The sequence below is a fragment of the Rhinoderma darwinii genome, chromosome 12 (assembly GCF_050947455.1).
Source record: "Rhinoderma darwinii isolate aRhiDar2 chromosome 12, aRhiDar2.hap1, whole genome shotgun sequence".
NCBI classification, from domain to species: Eukaryota; Metazoa; Chordata; class Amphibia; order Anura; family Rhinodermatidae; genus Rhinoderma; species Rhinoderma darwinii.
Window position 1 is genome coordinate 9797309 of NC_134698.1, and position 19197 is coordinate 9816505.

The 19197-nt window shown below is 42.1% G+C and overlaps 1 protein-coding gene across 1 annotated transcript in view; it reads left to right on the top strand.

The window, feature by feature from the left end:
* Nucleotides 1–19197, top strand: part of ADAMTSL4 (ADAMTS like 4) — a 107586-nt gene that overhangs the window by 20417 nt on the left and 67972 nt on the right. Inside the window, exons 2-5 of the mRNA XM_075844759.1 lie at nucleotides 6778–6844; nucleotides 12705–13450; nucleotides 15281–16427; nucleotides 18959–19061. Of these exons, the coding sequence (XP_075700874.1) occupies nucleotides 6779–6844; nucleotides 12705–13450; nucleotides 15281–16427; nucleotides 18959–19061 (2062 nt within the window). The 5' untranslated portion in view covers nucleotide 6778. The remainder of the gene's footprint in view (nucleotides 1–6777; nucleotides 6845–12704; nucleotides 13451–15280; nucleotides 16428–18958; nucleotides 19062–19197) is intronic.

Here is a 19197-nt window from a genome sequence, read left to right on the forward strand (position 1 = left end):
TTCTTTGTAGGACTCGAAGTGTAAACTGGTCTCCCGGGCATGGATTAAGACTCGATATATGCAGCTTATTAGTAAACACTCAGCACTTTGGGCAATTCCTAGACTGATGAAGACTTTTTTTTTTTTTATTAAAAAATTTCTAATTTCTTTCCTTCTGCAGTATTTGCTTTGCTAGGCAGAGTTTACACAGCTTGCTGGAGGTATTTGGTAGGAAATTGACATATTGTTCCAAGTCCAAGGTATATACCATCTCCGTCCAACGCTTCTGTACAGGACCTGTTAGGCTGTGTTCCCGAATTCCATAGAAGCCGAACTTAAACCGTCTCATCCAAATATAACATTAATTTCAGAGCTTTTGAAGGTCACTGAAAACAAGAACTGTCTTTTAGTCTTAAGAATAATTCTTGTAATCTGCAGACCCGTTTTGTAGGGTGTACTTTAGTTTTCACTCACATCACTGCCTGTAAACCTGGTGCCCACTAATACTTATACACTGAATGGGGGATCTGTTGCCAATGAACTAGGTGTTGTAGTTGTACCCACGTAATGGCCCTCAACATGAAATCTATGATGGTGTTTGCTATGTCGGAGCTAGGTCATGGTGAAAGGAATCTGTACCAGGCTAATTTTTTTGCTACGCTCAGTAGAGGACTTTTGGAGGTGAGGGTCTTTCATGAATGGTGTTTAGCTTATAAAATTGGGCATTTGTATTGCCATTTAGTAGGCTCAACTGTACCGGCTCAACCCTCGAACTAGATGGAGCAGGTGTACCCACCAGGGGCTTGTTGAGGTTGGAGTACCTTGAGTAAACCCACTAAGACATGTAGAGAACATACAACCTCTGGATTTACAATCAAGAAGAATATAAAGTGCCCAAAGTCAGGGCTTACTTGGTATAAACCTAAAATATAGAAGAACTATGAGACCTGATCCAGAAAATCATCATCGCCTTCAAATCCAAGTTTAGAAAACCAGTGTCCTATAAGACAGTAATTGTAATGACAGGGTAGGGAGACAGACAGGTGAGCCCTAATCTACCCGCCACTCAGTCCCTGCCTACTTGCACGGCCCGTCCTAGGCGACGGCGTACAACTGGGCGACGGTCCCTACGCTCAATATGTGCACGACAGACAAACAGACAAGGGTACACAGAAGCTAAGATAAATGGGGCAGTTGCCCACGGCAACACCGTGAGCAACAAGAGTAGTGAACGAGGCGAGTCAAACCAGGAGTGTACGAGGTACCAAACGCAGAGCAGGAGAGTAGTCAGTAAAGCCAGGGTCAATATGAAGCAGAGGACAATAGTACAATCAGTAGCAGCAGAGTCATTAAACAGTCAGAATCACAGGCAAAGGAGGAGCAGGAAATGAAGGTATAAATAGACAGAGGGCGGGAGCTAGCTCCGTCTGGCCAGGCTGTGTTAGGCTCTCCCACTCCTCAGCCTCCCAGCCTGAGTGGTAGCAGATCGAGTCACTCTATCAGACTTAGGAGCAGGTGCAGGCTGATTAACCACGGGCGTCGACACAGAAGCTGTGTCTGGCAGATCCTTTACAGTAATGTTCAGTAACTAATTATAAGAAGACATTCTTCCGGAGGGTACAATATATAACTTGTGCTTCTGAGTTTCTACTTCTGCTCAGTCGTAGGGAGTAGTGGTAATCACCCTCGGTACAATTTAGTGGTTGTCTTGGTCCCAGGCTGTCCATGACCATCAGGTGTCAATCCTACTAAATGGTCAAGAGCACTCATGCAGTATTTCTAGCTGGAGGAGTCTTGATTTTTGATGTAGAGTTGGCACTTTTGTGGGCCTAGGATCTTTATTGTTTCTAATGATACCTTCTGAACAAATATGACCAGATGATGTATATAGAGAGAATTTATACCACATGAATATACACTGTAGCAGTGTGCTGGATACCCTACACGTTATTACATGGCTGCTTCTCCATATCCGATGTACTCGTGTTTGATAATGGTGTCTGCGGAGTTACAAATCACTCAACGCCGTGTTCTATCCAGCTTTTACACAAAATATTGGAATTGTGACAGAAATGCAGCTGTGTTTGTGTTTCTCAGTCCCTCGGAAGTAAGACAGGACGTGAAGAGCTTGGTTATATAACATGAAATATAAATGACACGCACATGGGTGTCTCCAAGACAGTACACTAGGCCATACCTCCAAACCGTCCCGGATTCAGCGGGACAGTCCCGGATTCCGGGTGTATGTCCCGCTGTCAAATATGTATCTGTGGTCCTCAGGAACCCAATTCTGAAGCAGGGAACCATCAGCTCCTTGCTTCAGAATTAGTTCAGCGCTGAGCTCGGGGAAGCCCTTGACGTCACTGTCCATATATGGACATTGATGTCAGGGGCTCCTCCTGGAGCAGAATCCCCAGCCAGAGTCTGCAATGGGGATTCAGCTAAAGGAGTAGCCATTGACGTCACTGTCCATATATGGACAGTGACATCAGGGCTTCCCTCTATGCTCCGGCTGGGGATTCTGCTCCTAGATGGAGCCCCAATGGTGCTATCTATGGGGGGTGGAGGTTAGTGGCGCTATCTTCAAGGGGGTGTGGCACTATATGGGGTCTGTGGCACTATATAGTGCCAATCTACATGGGCACTGTCACTATCTACAAGGGAACTGGCACTAGGGGCAGCTAAGGGGACATTATACTGTATTGGGGCAGCTATGCGGCAATATACTGTATAGGGCAGCTATGGGGGCATTATGCTGCATGAGGGAATTTGTTTGGGCATTATACTTTATAGGGTCATCGGTGTGGTCATTATACTGTATGGGGGCATCTATGGGGCAGTATACTGTATGGTGGCAGCAATGTGGGCATTATACTGTATTGGGGCAGCTATGGGGGCAGCTATTTGGCATTATACTGTGTGGGAGGCACTATGGGAGCATGATATTGTGTGGGCTGAACCGGGTGTCGGTTGTCCATCTTTGTGATACTTGAAAGTTGGGAGGTATGCACTAGGCAACGTACATGTCTGAATTACCAGACCTTTCATAAAGTAACAGATAATGGTCCCTCTAGGGAACTTCTCTTGTGGGTGGTGGAAATCTCTAATGATTTTCTAAACCACATACACTAGATGAACAGAACTGATAAAAAAAAAATATCTTTTAATATTCCTCATACAAGGATGTGACTGAAAGAACTTTTTGTTTTCTTGTTCCCTCTTCTCGATGGTGGTTTAGAGATAACAATATTATAAAATTCTGCCGTTATTTATCCAGTACATTTTCCCACTTTGTTTACAAGCAAAAAGGAGTCATTGTAACTATTATTTGGGCTCGGGTGTGCAACTAATATACTGATCGATGATGATAAAATGTGAGTTTTTGAAAGTGGGTTTTTACCAACAAAAACAAATGGCCCTCTCTCGAGAAGGGGCTTCTGGATAATGGATGCCATGCTTTCTTAAATTCCTAAAATCGACCTACCTGTAATGCCACCCATATTAGTTGCCACCCATTGTAACCAAAATGAGATAAATAATTAGATCCACCAGATGTTTTTGATCTATTATTGGTGACAACCACTCTTTTTGTCATAGCCCTTTTTCTCTTTTACTACTATTACTAGTAATATTCAGGCTAGAAAGTCCTATTTTAATAGAATATACTAGTCCAACCACTTTTTACGTTGGCACATCAGTCTATTTTTTGTTACTCCACCAAAGCACCTTTTTGGTTTTTGGTGGCGTAACCATTTAAGGGCTATTGTATTTTCCAAGAAACTTACTCATCTCTCATAGAGGAAACTATGATAGAGGACCATCCACAGAAGCTCTAGGAGAAACCACACAAGTTCTGCGTCGGTTTACGCTATGAGTCAATGCTGACCCTATAAAAAAAAATAACTGGTAGCGCTTTTTATTGTTTTTGTTTGTTTTTGTACTTCTGCATTATTAGAAGTTTGTGTTGGAACATTTTATTATTTGTCTGTGACTAATGTATCTGCTTACTCAGATTCTACAGAACTCTGTCCAAAAAAAGACTGGAAGTGACCACCCCATGTGTTGACATTTCCTATACAAGTTCCACTTTCCTATCTTGTCTGCACGCAAAGGTGGAATTAAATAGGACATGGAGTAGAGGCTCGAATTCCCCCTATCATATAATCATATAGGGTTTTTATATATATTTTAAGAATTATATTAGGGAACATGATAAATATCAAATCCCTATTATGTTCAGCAGCCGAAATAATACTGTATAATATCTACAGTTCATTTAAAGAATAAGGGTTGAATGCAGCTGAGCTGCAATACCAGACACTACCAATTGACAAAAGTGGCGCTGTTTTGTGAAAAAAAAACTTTTTTTAAAATTTCATTAAGAGCTCTTTAGGCTGGTGCTACACGACGACCTTTAGTTGTGTGACTGACCTCCGCATTTCCCTATGGAAATTGTTTTTGTACCAGTGACCCTGTGACTGTGTAGAAAAAACAGAACCAAGATCCAGCGCTGGGTGTGCGTTAAAATGGAACTCCTGTTCCAATTTTATTGGTATAACAAAGATAAAAATGATAGAACTATATGGAGTAGTTCTGTGGCAGAGTACAGGAATGAATGTTAGGTGAAGGATAGCAGTAAGCCCTGTTCAAATGTGCCTACGCGTTTCTGACACGTCTGTGTCCTTATTCATGGCATGAATAAGGACACAGACGTGTCAGAAACGCGTAGGCACATTTGAACAGGGCTTACTGCTATCCTTCACCTAACATTCATTCCTGTACTCTGCCACAGAACTACTCCATATAGTTCTATCATTTTTATCTTTGTTATACCAATAAAATTGGAACAGGAGTTCCTTTTTAACGCACACCCAGCGCTGGATCTTGGTTCTGTTTTTTCTTCCTGTTGTTTACCGCTGGCCGCGCGGGAATCCGGGTGCTGTCTGCACTCAGACACAACTAAACAGTGAGCTGGAGGTCTACCTCCCCCCTCTTCCCCATTCATAAATCCTGTGACTGTGTCATATAGTCAGACTTTTGCGGTATTCCTATAATTTAACTACAAATTTACCAAATCCCACAATAAAAGGATGGTGTCATGATCTACAAGATCTCTCTGGTGGTGGATACAAGGTCTAACGACATGCCAATGTCTTACCACCTTATTTTAATGGTCTACATCACTAAAAGTTGGTAGCACCAGTCAGGCTGGGGTACCTTGGACTCTCCAAATAACATTTTTGTGGGAACCCACTGTTCGGCTATACAGTTTATTTTATTTACGAAGTAACCCAACAAGGGGTTATTGAGTCATCCGTAAGTGGTGATGTCCTCTGTTGAAACTCATGAGCCTAGGAGTTGGGTCTACCTGGGCATCCACTGGTGGGCCAGTATGACCTTGTTTATTGCTAAATAAATATAAAATTAGTCTGCCCAGATGTTTTGCTGTTTGTCTTTACATGTTATTAACACTAAGATGATCGAGATGATGCCATATGTTAAACCACAGTATTTCAGGGATGACTCGGGCTCTCGCATTAGAAGACTGTGGCCTCTAATATCTTCCCGTTTCCATCATTTCTTTTATGCTTAAATCTATTGCACATCATCCATCATTTATGGAAATGCTTCTTCACTAGATTATATCATTCACTGCAAAATTTCAAACACACATTGTTTTCATACCAACTACAAGGAAAATAATACTGATGAGCTTAGATGTATGCCCTGTGATCAAAGTCAACTGCAACTCTTGGTTTCACATGACTCCATTATTTCCTATGGGGTGGGTGGAAAAGTGGAGAGAAACCAGAGGCTTCGTGTGATTAACGTTGTCTGAACCTCGATAACCCACAAGGGTAGGGTAGGGTGGAATAATTCCCACTTGGGTCCTTTGTACTAATGTAAACTTATGAGGAACCTCCTTCATGTTTCATCGGTCCTAAAACATCTGGACATCACAGGATAGCAGAACTTGCAGAAAGGAGAATGTAGGCGCAATCGGATCAGTTTGTGGATTATGAATAGTCTTGGCATCTATGTGTCCTGGTGAAGAGAGATGGCAACGAGGAGAGAGAAGACTGATCCACTACCCAGTGCCCACACCTCATGAAGTTACCAAGTTTGTACAGTCCACAAGTGATGGTGCCCTCTATTCTCAGTTTTTCTCTTGGAGGTAATTTAGGACTATAACATTTGGAACAAGATGCAACTGTTAGTTGTGACACTGACATAATCGTCGACTATCACATGTGATTGTGTGGGCTGTTGCATGCTAGGTACTTTACATAGGACATGTAACATAACGTCTTCATGAGTTAACCTGCGTTTCATCCTCTTGTGCCATGACTGGCATTGTCACTCAATGAAAATCCAAAATTCGTAACATGAGGTGGTTCAGGTTCTGACTTATAAATAGTGGTAGTCTGCGCCTACCAGTTGGGGTTAATGATGTCGCCATGGCGGAATAGTGATGTCATATAATGCTAGATACTTGGCCAATTGACCAGTGAAGTATCAAAAGTGGTCAGCGGGATGGAAGATAATATCAAGCCGGACAAAGTGAGAGCCGTTCCTTTGAGTAATGACTGTAATTAATATAGCTCCAACTTAACTGGCTTCAAACAAGGTAGGAGAAGCTTTGGTCATCCTACAAGTGCTATGTGGTCCTGAATTTTGGGACCTTGGAAACAACATTTAGTTGTAGTTGCCTTCTGCCATTTAGACATAGCTGGAAATATGTGTGTAGAAATGTGGCACTGCATTATAGTTAACACCGTTTTGTCTTTATTTTCATAGGATGTCCAGCTTCCAGTTCCTGTTCATCCACCTGTTGATCCTTCATCTCTGCAATGGGAGTGAAAAGGTGAGTCTTGGTGTTGACATGAGGAGATTCCTTCCTCCACCATTTGTCATCAGAGCCGTAGCCGCAAATGCCATGCTTAATTTGCAGTTTGTGGTGCCCGTTACCACCATTGTTCTCCAAGTCTCAATCCATCACATATACAAATAACTGTTTGTAATGAGAACATCGATATATGGCCAGTTGTTTATAAAATGGCCACTACTAGAAAACTTTTCCTTGTTGTTTCTTGAATATCTGCCCTATAGTAATGCCTATAGACTAGTTGGTAAATTTAGTCTATTTTGTCCATAGATAAGTTGTTGTCATCCAGCAATGGGCAACAAACTTCAGGTTCTTGCCTATCTAACTATTTCCGGGGCAGGCGTGGTGAGTAATGGAATGGATGGATTTTAGCCGATCACTATTTTCCTCCCCAGATAAGCCACTATCTCCTGTCCATATGGACTTGGCCAACTGTATGAATTATCTTTTTGGATTCATCTTCCACATTGGCCACCATTTATGGACCCCCAAATTGGTGTCCACGGAATATTCTGTTTAGCTTTAAAAAGAAGATAAAGAAGCTGCTAATTTGGAAGTTGACCAGATAATGTAGACGTTATCATCTCCTGACCATATTCTTCAACATCAGTAATGATCCTTTGACTTATTACGAAGGATGAGTAAACCAATGGCCGCATAATGCCAGCAAAATTACAGCTTTGGTGTTCGTGGAGTTCAGTCCCCGAAGACCTTCTTCATTCCAAGTATTGAGTGGTTGGCCTTTGTCCTTCAGCTTTAACCCAGATATTGTGTTTTATAGTTTTTGATGAGTCTTAAGGAACTCCACTATTTACATCCTCAGCAGGAGAGCTCATTGTACATGGAGCTTGGCAAGTCATGCGTTGGCGATGAGGTTCGAGCTGATTAAGTCTTCTCCTTTTCTTTGTTTAGGAAATGGTTCACTTGCTAGGTGAATACACACAATGACTGCAAGTTTTATCTTATCCTAACTCCTGCTGGGTTTGGGGAAAAGCCTGAATATGTGCATTTAATCCGGTCTGTATGTGCAGGACCTATGGAACAATGTATGTCCAGCTGTCCCCTCAAGATTGTATATATATCTTAAGAAAGTTGACCTGGGTGGCATCCCGAAAATATTCCCACTTTGATTTTATTAAAGTAGTTTTTTATTTTTAGAGATGGTGAATTTTGATTTATTCTTTTGTGCATTTTGTGTCTACTAGACCAGGTTGATACGGGTTGTGGGCGTTGCTTTTGGCGCTAGTAGCCTTCGAGAATGGCACATTGTAGTTTTTTTATCTATTTTTTTTCTGTGGTTCTATATTACGATCTGGTTTTTAATATTGTTGTCTGGTATTTTTTTTTCTACGGCCTCTGTTAGTTGTATGTGAACGTGGCCTCAGAAATACCTCTAAGCACAAAGTGCAATAAAGAGATCTTCCAAAATCGTGGTTCTGTCCATGTTTAATTAGGTTCTGGATGGAATGCTTGTCCAGGAGGATGAATACTAATTTGGGACATCCTTGTGAACCCCAGCATCGCAATGTCAGGGTGTCCGGTGATTATGCCTGTTGGGACATACTTTATACATACCCTAAGGAATGCCTGTGTGTATTATACTATGTGTGTATTCTGCTCTAACATGATGTACTGATGCGTTGTAGATCCACCTACAGAATATATGATTGAATCCAGAGTACTTTGGTTGTTATAGTTTTACTTTGACATTGGATACCTGGAAAATTGCTATTTGCTTTTTTCCTGGGCTTTGATGGTCTTTAGAAATGACATGAGAAGACTACTGGTCAACCTGGAGCGATGATGAATCTTTGGTTGATGGAGTAGTAAAATTGATGTTGTCATTCCACCACCCCAGGACTTTTGAAAACCTGACTCACATCACAGACTATAGGATGGTTCTCATTGCCATAAGACTCGGGAACATGCAGGAACCATTAGCCGCTCCCGAAACCATTAAATTACTCCTCAGCATCAAAGGGCTATGACTCTTTATTGTATGATTCATTGGAGGTTCTCTTGAAGGTCTTAGATCTGCAAATTGGGAAGAGGTGTTGGAACTGTTACATACTTTACATACTTTTTGTGTAAACCTGTCAGTAAACGGCATTAATCTTCAGAGTTTGGCATTAGTCGTATAGTCTGTATAAATTAAGAGTATTCAAACCTAAATAAAGACAGTCACCAGAAAATATATGTCCTGTTGTTAAGCCGTTTCTGGAAAAGCTGGGTGACAACCCCTAAGGGAACTGTAACGATACATACGTTGGTTGTTGGCCAGGAACATATACAACTAAGAAATGGCTGCATAGCATTTTTAACAACTTGATAGAAGAGAGAACATATCAAGAATTTTTTCGCTATTGATCAACCACATTAATATGGACCACCAGGTTTTTGGAACCAATAGAAATTGAGTCATTGAAGCACATGACCACCCATATCCAGTCAGTCAATATGACAGGGAAATATGGAGAATATATCATCCACCCTAATCAAGTATTGAGAGTATGAAGATGTCCTTTAACTAATCTTAGAACTATAGGGTGATTTCATGACCCCCCCCCCCACCCCATTTAGTCACTATTTATAATTGGAGTCCTTTTGTATAGACTTGTATAGTACAGTATGAGCATACTGACATAGTATAGAATTTAATGTACCCAAAATAGAATACGTATGAAAAGGGTTTTCTGAAAACCCAATTTTTAAATAGTCTATTAATGATTATTTTTTTTTTATTAAGTTGGAGGGGTAGATCCCCCATTCTGAACCTTAGCCAGAGCGAAGAGCAGCTACAAAGAGCTCTGGAGGACCCATCATGTCTATGCATTACACGTAAAGCTCTTTGACTTTAATGGGAACTGTGTAATCCATCACTTCCCCTGTGGAGGCGCTGTAGGGAAATGAAACACTTTCTGTCCGGTTCCCCCACAGATTACAGCTGATCGCTGGGGGGGATTAAGCAGCATGGCACCTTGTGATCACATTATTGATGGGGGACACTGCTAGCAAAAAAGGGATTGTCCAAAGTGGGCAACCCTTTTATGCCAGGATCACACAGTTTTTGGTAGATTCCTTTTTATTTTTATTTTTTTTCCTTTTGGATCTACTTCTGGCTTAAGGGGGTTTTACACTGGGCGATTATCGCTAAATCATCTGCTGATCATTTCGTTTTAAAAAAGTTAAATATTATCGTTGTCGGCAGCAACAGTGTAAACAGGGAGACGCGCTGCCAACATTATAATGACTGGGGACGAACGATCAGAGTAATGACCGCTCGTCCCCATCCATAGCACCGTGTGACGGGAGCAAACGAGCGGCGATCAACGATGTTTCGTTGATCGGCGCTCGATGCACCGGCCGATTATCAGCCGATGTAATAGGGCCTTTAGGCTCCAAAAACTGTGTGTGTGATCCTGGCTCTAAAGTTGCTACCAAACCACCCCAGAATCTTTATATCTATTCAGACTAGGTCAGAATCTGCATAGACATAGTAAATTATACCTGACTATTCAAGATTTCCACAAACTTCCTGTTGGACAATAGGTAACAGTCCTCTATATGGGACGCTCCACTTGAATACAGATGATAGTAGTAGTGAGCAATGCTGGGAGTCTCAGGAGTTTTATGTAGTCTCTTCCTCTGAAAAAGAAGCCCGAATGTGCTGTCTCTGCTTTCATTTAATTCTTCCATTATGAAGAAACCATGCTTCACTGAAGATGAAAAACGAGTAATGCTATCCTTACCATAGCAGCTGTGTGCTGATCCTCACATCTAGGTGAGATTCACATTAACGGCATAATATGGTTTCCATCAAGTAACACTTTTGAAAATAGAATTATCTCGAGATGATGTCTGAGGCCCCATGAAGTATGTATCGGGAAGGGGTAGACCGTCTTATATGCTATCCAATTAGTATTGTGTACCTGTTTACTAGGAATGTACAAGGTTTGGGACATTTGGCAGAAAGTACCTCCAGCTCCTACAATGCAACTTTGTATGTCCTTAAGGGTTTGTGGAAAGTTGGGTAACCGAAAATGGACACCTTTAGTGGTTGTCACCCAGCATTCGAGTAAACCGAAAGGGCCAAACAGAATATTAGGACTCCACAAATGAGGATAACACTGGGTCCTTTTTTGTGTTTGCATCTATAATCGAACTTGGCATTGGTTTAAAGGAGTTCATGTGACTGGATAGCAAAAGCTTTAGTCCAGTCAAATTTCCTAGACCGCTTTTCCCCAGTGCCATAGCCAATGCGTTGCAGAGGGCCAGAGAGGGTGCATAGGCCATATAAGAGGGCATCAGTGCTACAAAAAACAATGCAGAGATCTAAGTTGACCTAACTTTCTGACCTGAATAGCGCTATCTCCCTGATTCCAGTGCTGATTTTTTTTTTCTTGACCCCCCCCCCCCAGCTCCTCCAGAGATATGGCCCACTGTTGTATTGGCTCCCTATCTACTAATTTACTGTAGTTAGCAAACAGGGCGAGAACCTCCCCCAAGCTGCCTTGTGCTAATTGGTTGGCATCAGAGACAAGGAAGCTAGCTCCACCCCATTGGCTTACTACAGCAAATAGGGAGCCAGCACAACAGGGGGCCATATCTCTGGAATGGGGGGGGGGGGGGTCCAGGAGAAAAAGAAATACAGCACTGAAATCAGGGAGACCGCGCTAATTTGGTCAGTAAACCAGTTCAACTTATATTTCCTAGTGACCGGTCCTCTTTAATGTGACCATTCTAATTGAGGTCCTAGGTCAAAAGACATTGCATGTGATGGTTGGGATGGCCCTAGTACTGATATTTTGCATTGAGTACCAGGATCAGAACGCTACAAATCTGTCCTTCCCAATTCCGTGTCATCTTTCAGATTTTTTATGTCCTCCAATATATAGAGTGGGATAGCTAGATTGCTTTCATCTAGTATCCTCTCAGTCCAGCACGTGATGTATGGTTGGCAATGACATAGTGAGCTTCTGATATCTCTAATCCCTGTATTGCTTTCGGGATCCCAGCGCCAGCACATGCCATTGTTACAGGGGAGAATGTGGAGCTATTTCTGACTTGGCAAAGTTCAATTCTCTTCCGCAACAAACCATTGTCAAGCTACTCTTTATAGAAGATACAGATCCCAACCCCGATAGGACACGCAATGTCAAAGACTATTGTACTGTCGGCAGTCGTATTGTGTCCCCCTGACATAAATCCTTCAATGAAAGATTTACAAAACGATTATCTGTTTTGTATTTCGCACAATCTGATCAAGGTCAAAGAAATGATCTGCCTACTTAGAGCACATACTACAATAGCGTGATCATTTTAAAGATATACTTGGCCCTATGTAAGCTACAGGGGAATGTAGAATGTTGTATTATGTTTTCGATGGATCATACCATTGTAATGTACCTGGGGAATATTAATGTCTATGAGAGATCGATGTGAGATGAGTGGATTATGAAGAGGTGTGCTCTGAAGTTTATGGGGGATCTGACATCTATTATATGCTTTTCTCATCTTTAAAACTTTGTCTGAAAGGAAGTTGTTACATGGGGGAGCAGTTTTCCATACATATGGTACTACTTCATTTAACATGTGTTGCCGGTTGTAGTAGATATATGAGAACTATATGTATTGGTCTAGATGTGACTGCCTTTTGATAGGAGATTCCCATCCTGGAGGATTAGCAGAAGGTCTTGTAAAGCCTTGGACTGATTTCAGGAGGGCAACATTGTATGAAAACCTAACCTGATGGGTGTTATGGGCCATTGTGCTGTTTTCAGAGATGGTCACGTTTCTTTGGTGGATCATCTCATAGCTTTCTTTGTGTTATGTCTTACAGGTGCCTCATCGGAGATCCCGACAAACTTTGGAAGATGACCCTGTAGAGAATAAAATTGCTGGCACATGGGGTCCCTGGGAACCATGGTCCTCTTGTTCCCAGACCTGTGGTCTTGGAGTTCTTGAAAGAAGCCGTACTTGCTTGTCTCCATATCAACAGGTTCCTTGGGTACCAAGGTCAGAGCAAAACCCACGCAACGTTCAACTTCCTCAAGAGCCACCTTTTCGTGATGATCGTGGCGATATTTACTCTATGGGGCCAGCAAGATCATCATACCCACTTCATGTAGAAAGGGAAATTGCAGCTCCATTTGTGGAGCCCTACATACAAAGAAACCCTCGACCTAGTCGATATAATCAATTTAATCGCAATGCCAGGGAAGAGACATTTGCTGGTGGATCTCAGCCCTCATATCCAAGAAGGGCTCAACCTCCTTATCACAGATCTACAGAAAACCGGGGGCGGACAGTGCCTCAGCCCCCAGAAACACTTTGGCAGCCATCACCACTGGACCTCCCACAGAGGCAAGATGCACTACGTGCTTCTGAAACCATCTCCATTCACAGAAATCCCCACCAAGATGTCCTACTCAATCGAAAGAACAACTCGCGTGTTGATGACTCACAGCCATGGCCATTTTTCCCAGATTCCATCCCTCTTCTGAAACCTGAAAGATGGGAGGAGACCAACCCAGGACGGGCATTGCCACCTTTATCTCCCACTAAAGAGTCTCGTTTTTTACGAAGGTAAAAAAAAAAGAACATGTTGCCTAGAAAGAGAGTTAGCACCAATATTGGAAATGGAGACATTACATCCCGTTAGTGAATTGTGTGTATAATCGTGAAGTCATAGAGGGCTATCATTCCTAGTGGATGACTAAACTGCGTTTTTTGCAAAAGTTGCTTTTATTGTTTTAATTGTAATTACCTTTTAAAGGGGTTGTCCACTAGCAGACAACTGATGACTTATCCACCGGATAGGTCATCAGTATATGATCGGTGCGGGTCCAACACCCGGACCGCCCGCCTTTAAGCCGCTCCGGCTGCCTTCGTGCACCGGACGTTCGTGCCGGAAGCAGTTGGCTCCTGTCACGGAATAGCGGCCGAGCTGCAGTTCGGCAGCACGGCCACTATACAATGTACGGAGCCAACTGCTTCCAGCTCCGTATGTTGCCTACTGTGCAATGACATCCGGTGCCCACAGGCAACTGGAGCAGTTGATGGGTGCGGGGTCCGGGTGTCGAACCTGCACCGATGTACTGATGACCTATCCGGTGGGTAGGTCATCAGTTGTCCGGTAGTGGACAACCCCTTTAAGATGCTTATTGGATAATGCATAAAGTTTGGCTTAACTGTTATGTCTGATATTGCCTCCCTTTCAATGGTATGAAAAAAAGATCAATAAAACGATGCTAAAAAGTTTTTATATGTGGTGTGACCATCAAAAACTCTACCTCAATTGTAAAGCGATCGCTTAATTGACCTTCTCATTAAAGTATTTGAACCCACCATTACTGAGGAAGTAGTAGTCATGACAGACTCCTATCAATTGGCATTAAACTTGGAATAATCCTGCGGCAAAGGACAAGCATACCATTATGGCTGCATTGAGGTGTTTGGATAGAGGTGGGAAGTCCTGGTTGGTCTCATTACCTTTTGATATTAGGTGGCCTCTACAGGGGAAACGTAGCATTACAAGGCGGCCATTCAGATGTGATGCAATCACCAGCTGGGCCCTCCAGAGTGAGAGCCGCTCTTACAGAGTGGATCGGTTCAGGTTTGTAGAGTAGGGGCCCCTCTCTCTGACGTCCATATGCCATAGTAAGACATATGGACAGGGGTTGTCTTAAGGCAACGCCTTTAAGACATTCTCTTGACACAGGATGCCAAGTGGAGGAGTGAGAGTCATGTTTATAGTTCTTCTTCCCTGGCAAATGCCTATTTTCTAAAAATGGCTGATTCGTACCGTTTTCCTTAAAAAAAACTTTTAACATATATTTATTGGCGTTAACCTATTGTCCAGTTTCTGTACTGTCAGGCAATAAAATATGGGCCGGTTTGCAATAAAACATCAGTCTTCAAAACTTTTTTTAACTTTTTAATAAATTTTTCCTGCAGCAGATGGGATTTTACAGAGTAGCCAAAACAATTCCAACTTTGGATAACAATCTTGTTTATTTAAAGTACAGAAACGTGCTGGAAATTTTGACTTCATTTTTTTATTTTTTATTTTTTTACAGTATGCAGAGATAGTTCGTTTAAAGCAATTAAGTGTTTAAATATCCTTGTAGATTCTTAATGCCTTGTATGGGCAGCTCCTTCATGGAATCTGTTTTTCCTTTGCTAACATTACGTTTGTGCCAAGAATTACGGATGAGGTGAAAGGGGATTTTGCATTTTATTTTAGTCAAATGATAACACGGTCATTATCATACCCGGCATGATGCACATTCATAATCATTATCAATTGAACTGTTTTTCCCATCATAAATATTTAGTTGAGCCGAGACATCATTAATGACCTGAAACTAAAGATCTTGCATGTTGATATATTTTTATATATTTTTTTCCCCATAGGTCTCGTGTTAGAAATGCAATAAAGCCTGGGAGATATGGTTATGGAAAAGTACCATTTGCGTTGCCCCTTCATACGGAAAAAGATGAAGCGCAACGCTTTAAGAGACATCACAAATTAATGAACTTTGGCACCACTGCTAGCCCAAAGAGAGAGAGAAAGAAGAGCTTAACCACAACGCAAACATCATCAGAAAGCCTTGGAGAACATGGTAGTGAATCTCCAGGTCAAGCTGTTGACTTTCTTGATGTATCCTCCAAAAAGAGAACGCCATCCATCAGAAAACCCAAGAGGTCTAGTCAACCTGATCAACCTTCTTGGCCAGAAAAGCTTGCTAACTTTACAGCACAAAAGATGCCTAATGGTTTCCAGCACAGACCACATGAAGGAGAGTCGTCAGAGCCTGGGTCTCTTGTTGGCGGAGAAGATGATTCTGTCTTGATGGTTGGAAGACAAACTTTTAACCCCAAACGAACTGACACCGATCTCCAGGATGGTCTCTGGGATGCTGAGACTGAAAGGGAAGAAGATGATCCTTTACAGCCCACTGAGTTTGGGAATAGTGGGTCATTGTATGGTTCGAGCCCCAAGACATCAGTGGCCAGTGAAAAGCTACCTGTGGGACAGAACGTACCTTCGACTCAACCGCCACCATTGACACGGGCTTCTAAACCAATGCAATCCAAAGTTGTTGGTCAGAGCATGAATATTGGAATAAGTAGTCATCAAGCGATCAGTGGGAAGAAAAGTCATGATGAGCAAGTAGCACAACCACATAGGCATGTCAGGGCACCACTACAAAATTCTGATTCAACCAGTGATGAAGAAGTCGAACATGAACATCACGGTCACAAATCCGATTCATCACACCGTCCTAGATCCCGAAGCCAAAGACAAAGTCCATATAGGCACAGTACAGATGGCAGCAGGACATATCAGAGTATTTTCAGAGACAATCCATCTAGACCTGTACAAGGAGATACTTGGGCTTCACTGGGAAGAAATCCATCCCTTAACTTTGAAGGCGGACAAGATCCAAGACAAAGCCACAATCAAAATTCGGAAGTTCCACTTTCCCTGTATAATCCGGGAACAGAAGAATTTCACTGTGCAGGTCCAAAGAAGCAATACAAGTCATGCACCCAAGAGGTATGACAATATTCCATTCTAACTACTATAATGTTTGCTTTATTGTATGAACTATAGATCACATATGATCTTCAAGAATTTATAAATCTTGAAATATTCAATTTGTTCTCTTAAGGCCATAATACGCCCACCTCCCATAGTTCTCCTGAACTGGACTTAGATTATAATAGGATCCTATTATGATGTTTGTCAGGTTCGATAAAACCGTGGGAGGTACGGGCCATGGGAGAGCTGCGCTATCTTCAACATTTTTAAGTCCTAGTATACATCTGGTTGGAAATTATGACCGTTGTAGAGGATAGCTATTGCATAATAAATGGATATTTCGTTAAAGTTCAATGGCTGGGGTCCAACTTCTAGGTCCTTTAAGATCCTGAGAACAGGAGAGTCTAGTCATTTTTCCAAGCAGGGGATTGGTCACATACGTGCAGTCACGTTCATGTTATGAGGTCATCTCACATCACCCAATGTAAATAACACACCAGCCATCTTGTTGGCGTGAAAATCGTCTTTTGACATATCACTGCAAAAGAAATATGTGACCTTACGGAGTCACAAAGCTGTAAAAATTGGATCCGAGGTGAAGCGAGCAACTATTGTATGGTCATATTGGACTTTATTGGAGGGGGGTTAAATACGGAGAAATGAGAGGCCCATCTTCAGGAGGGGTATACATATTCTTGCTACTTTAAATATCCCATATATTGTAAAAAATGTTTACTATTTGTGTGACAGTCGGTAAAAATGGAACAAGATACGTCTACTGTAAGCGGCTCTCGGCATTGTTCAAACAAGACCTAATTATAATTCATGTTTGACATGTTTGCATTTGCCTTTCTCTCACAACGGCTTAGCTGGGAAATATCTGCTTTCTGCTTCGGGTCCTTGTAATATGCATCACAGTTTCAGTTTATGATTTATTATAATGAGAAATCAGCTGGTTTATAAGCGGCACACTCCCCAGTTCTTGTGTTCATCTACAGTTCCTTGGGCAACCACAAAACTTGTTCCCACCCAGCAATTAGAGAGTTCTGTCAGGTCTAAAGAACTAGATAACGTTCTCTTATTGGATTCCCTTGGTATCGTGTCATACGCTATTTTAATCTCTGTTCCGTAATTCTTAGATTTGTACAATGGTTACGAACAAACTTGAAAATACAGGGCCTGTTCACCTCTACGTTGCAGGCTACCTTAGGGGCTTCGGTCACAGATCCGGCCAAAAATACCAGCAATAAGACGGAACCCGTTAAAGTCAATGGGTTCCGTCGGGCACGATGGTGTCCGTCATATAACAGAACCAGCACTTCCAGTATTGTCATTGTTCTGCTCCTCTGGCTGAGCAGAACAATCTAAAAACCAACACCAGTGTGAACTGGCTCTTATTGAAGCTGGCTATACAATATACAGTAATGTATTGGCATGATTAGATGGTTGTGCTCTTGACCGTTGACATTGCCCAATACGTTTGCCCTAGTTTAGTCCTATATCTACTAACTACACCTAACACACCCTAAGGATCTGTTCACATTTGCGTCCTGGCCTTTGTTCCTTATCGGGCCATGACCTCTTTTCTTTGAAGCATTTTCAAACAGATCCCAATGAATCCTAACCGATCCGTTTTACTTACAATGGGTCCATCAGGTGTCTTTTGGGTTTCCATTTTTTTTACCACAAACATGGAGTTGTAGACTGCAACAGAATCCCAATGGAACGGAACCCAGTGACAGTGTCAACAAAGCCTAATTCTGCCAACCCCTTGACCTGTGGTGCTTCCAGTTGGGTTAGCTTTTGCCAGTTATGATGCTAAACATGGTGCCATTCTTCAGAAAAATATTGTTGGCAAATTACCTGATATAACTGATTTAATCATCGTAAAATTGGGAATGAACCTGGGGCTATAAGATTAAAATCAATCCGTGATCTCTATTTTGTATAAGATCCTATTCCAAGAATGTTCTTAGGTTGCAATGTGTTCTATGCAACGGCAGACATACTATAGAGACAGACCATACAACTTCTATGGGGTCCTTGGAGAAAGAAGACCCAACCATGGGTTCAAGAACCTGTGAAGGACCCTGCTCTTCAGAGGAACTGCATTGTTCGCAAACAAGAGGGAATTTGCCCAAGGGCATGGAGGGGAAACAACAGGTTCTTCTGTACTGGGAGATGAAACCTGGCACCATAATGGGTGGTCTATTTTGATTTTTACTGGGATCTGTCTCTTTTATGTAGGCCACTGGTTCTATGAGTAGACATGGTAAGGTCTTTACTTCAATTAAACCAGGCCAAAAATATTAGCATTATTATTTTGATTGCTTTTCCACCTTTCGGTCTTTTTGACTTTATCTACATATCCATACTGAATCATATTTCACCTAGTAATGTCTAGGGACTAATGACCCCCCACTCCCCCCCCCCCCCCCGCCGGAGTAGTGTCACCTATTCCTTGAATGGTGTCTTTGCTTTACTTCTAGACTCAAGATATTGTGTACATCTTCCATAAAACTCAGTTTCCCTTCCTTTGTTTGTAGACATGTCCGGCGAGTCAACCTGACGCAAGAACTTTGCAATGTTCAACATTCAACACTCAGGAGTTCATGGGTCGCCTGTACCAGTGGGAAGCGTTCACTGAAGGTAAGGGCGTTTCTCTGTCTCGTACAATATAGTCATTGTCTAATCTATGGGAAAAGTAGTCACATGGAGCCTGACCTATCCCGTTGTGTGTACATTATACATCAAACTGCTGTAAAATCCTGTCACCCTCACATGT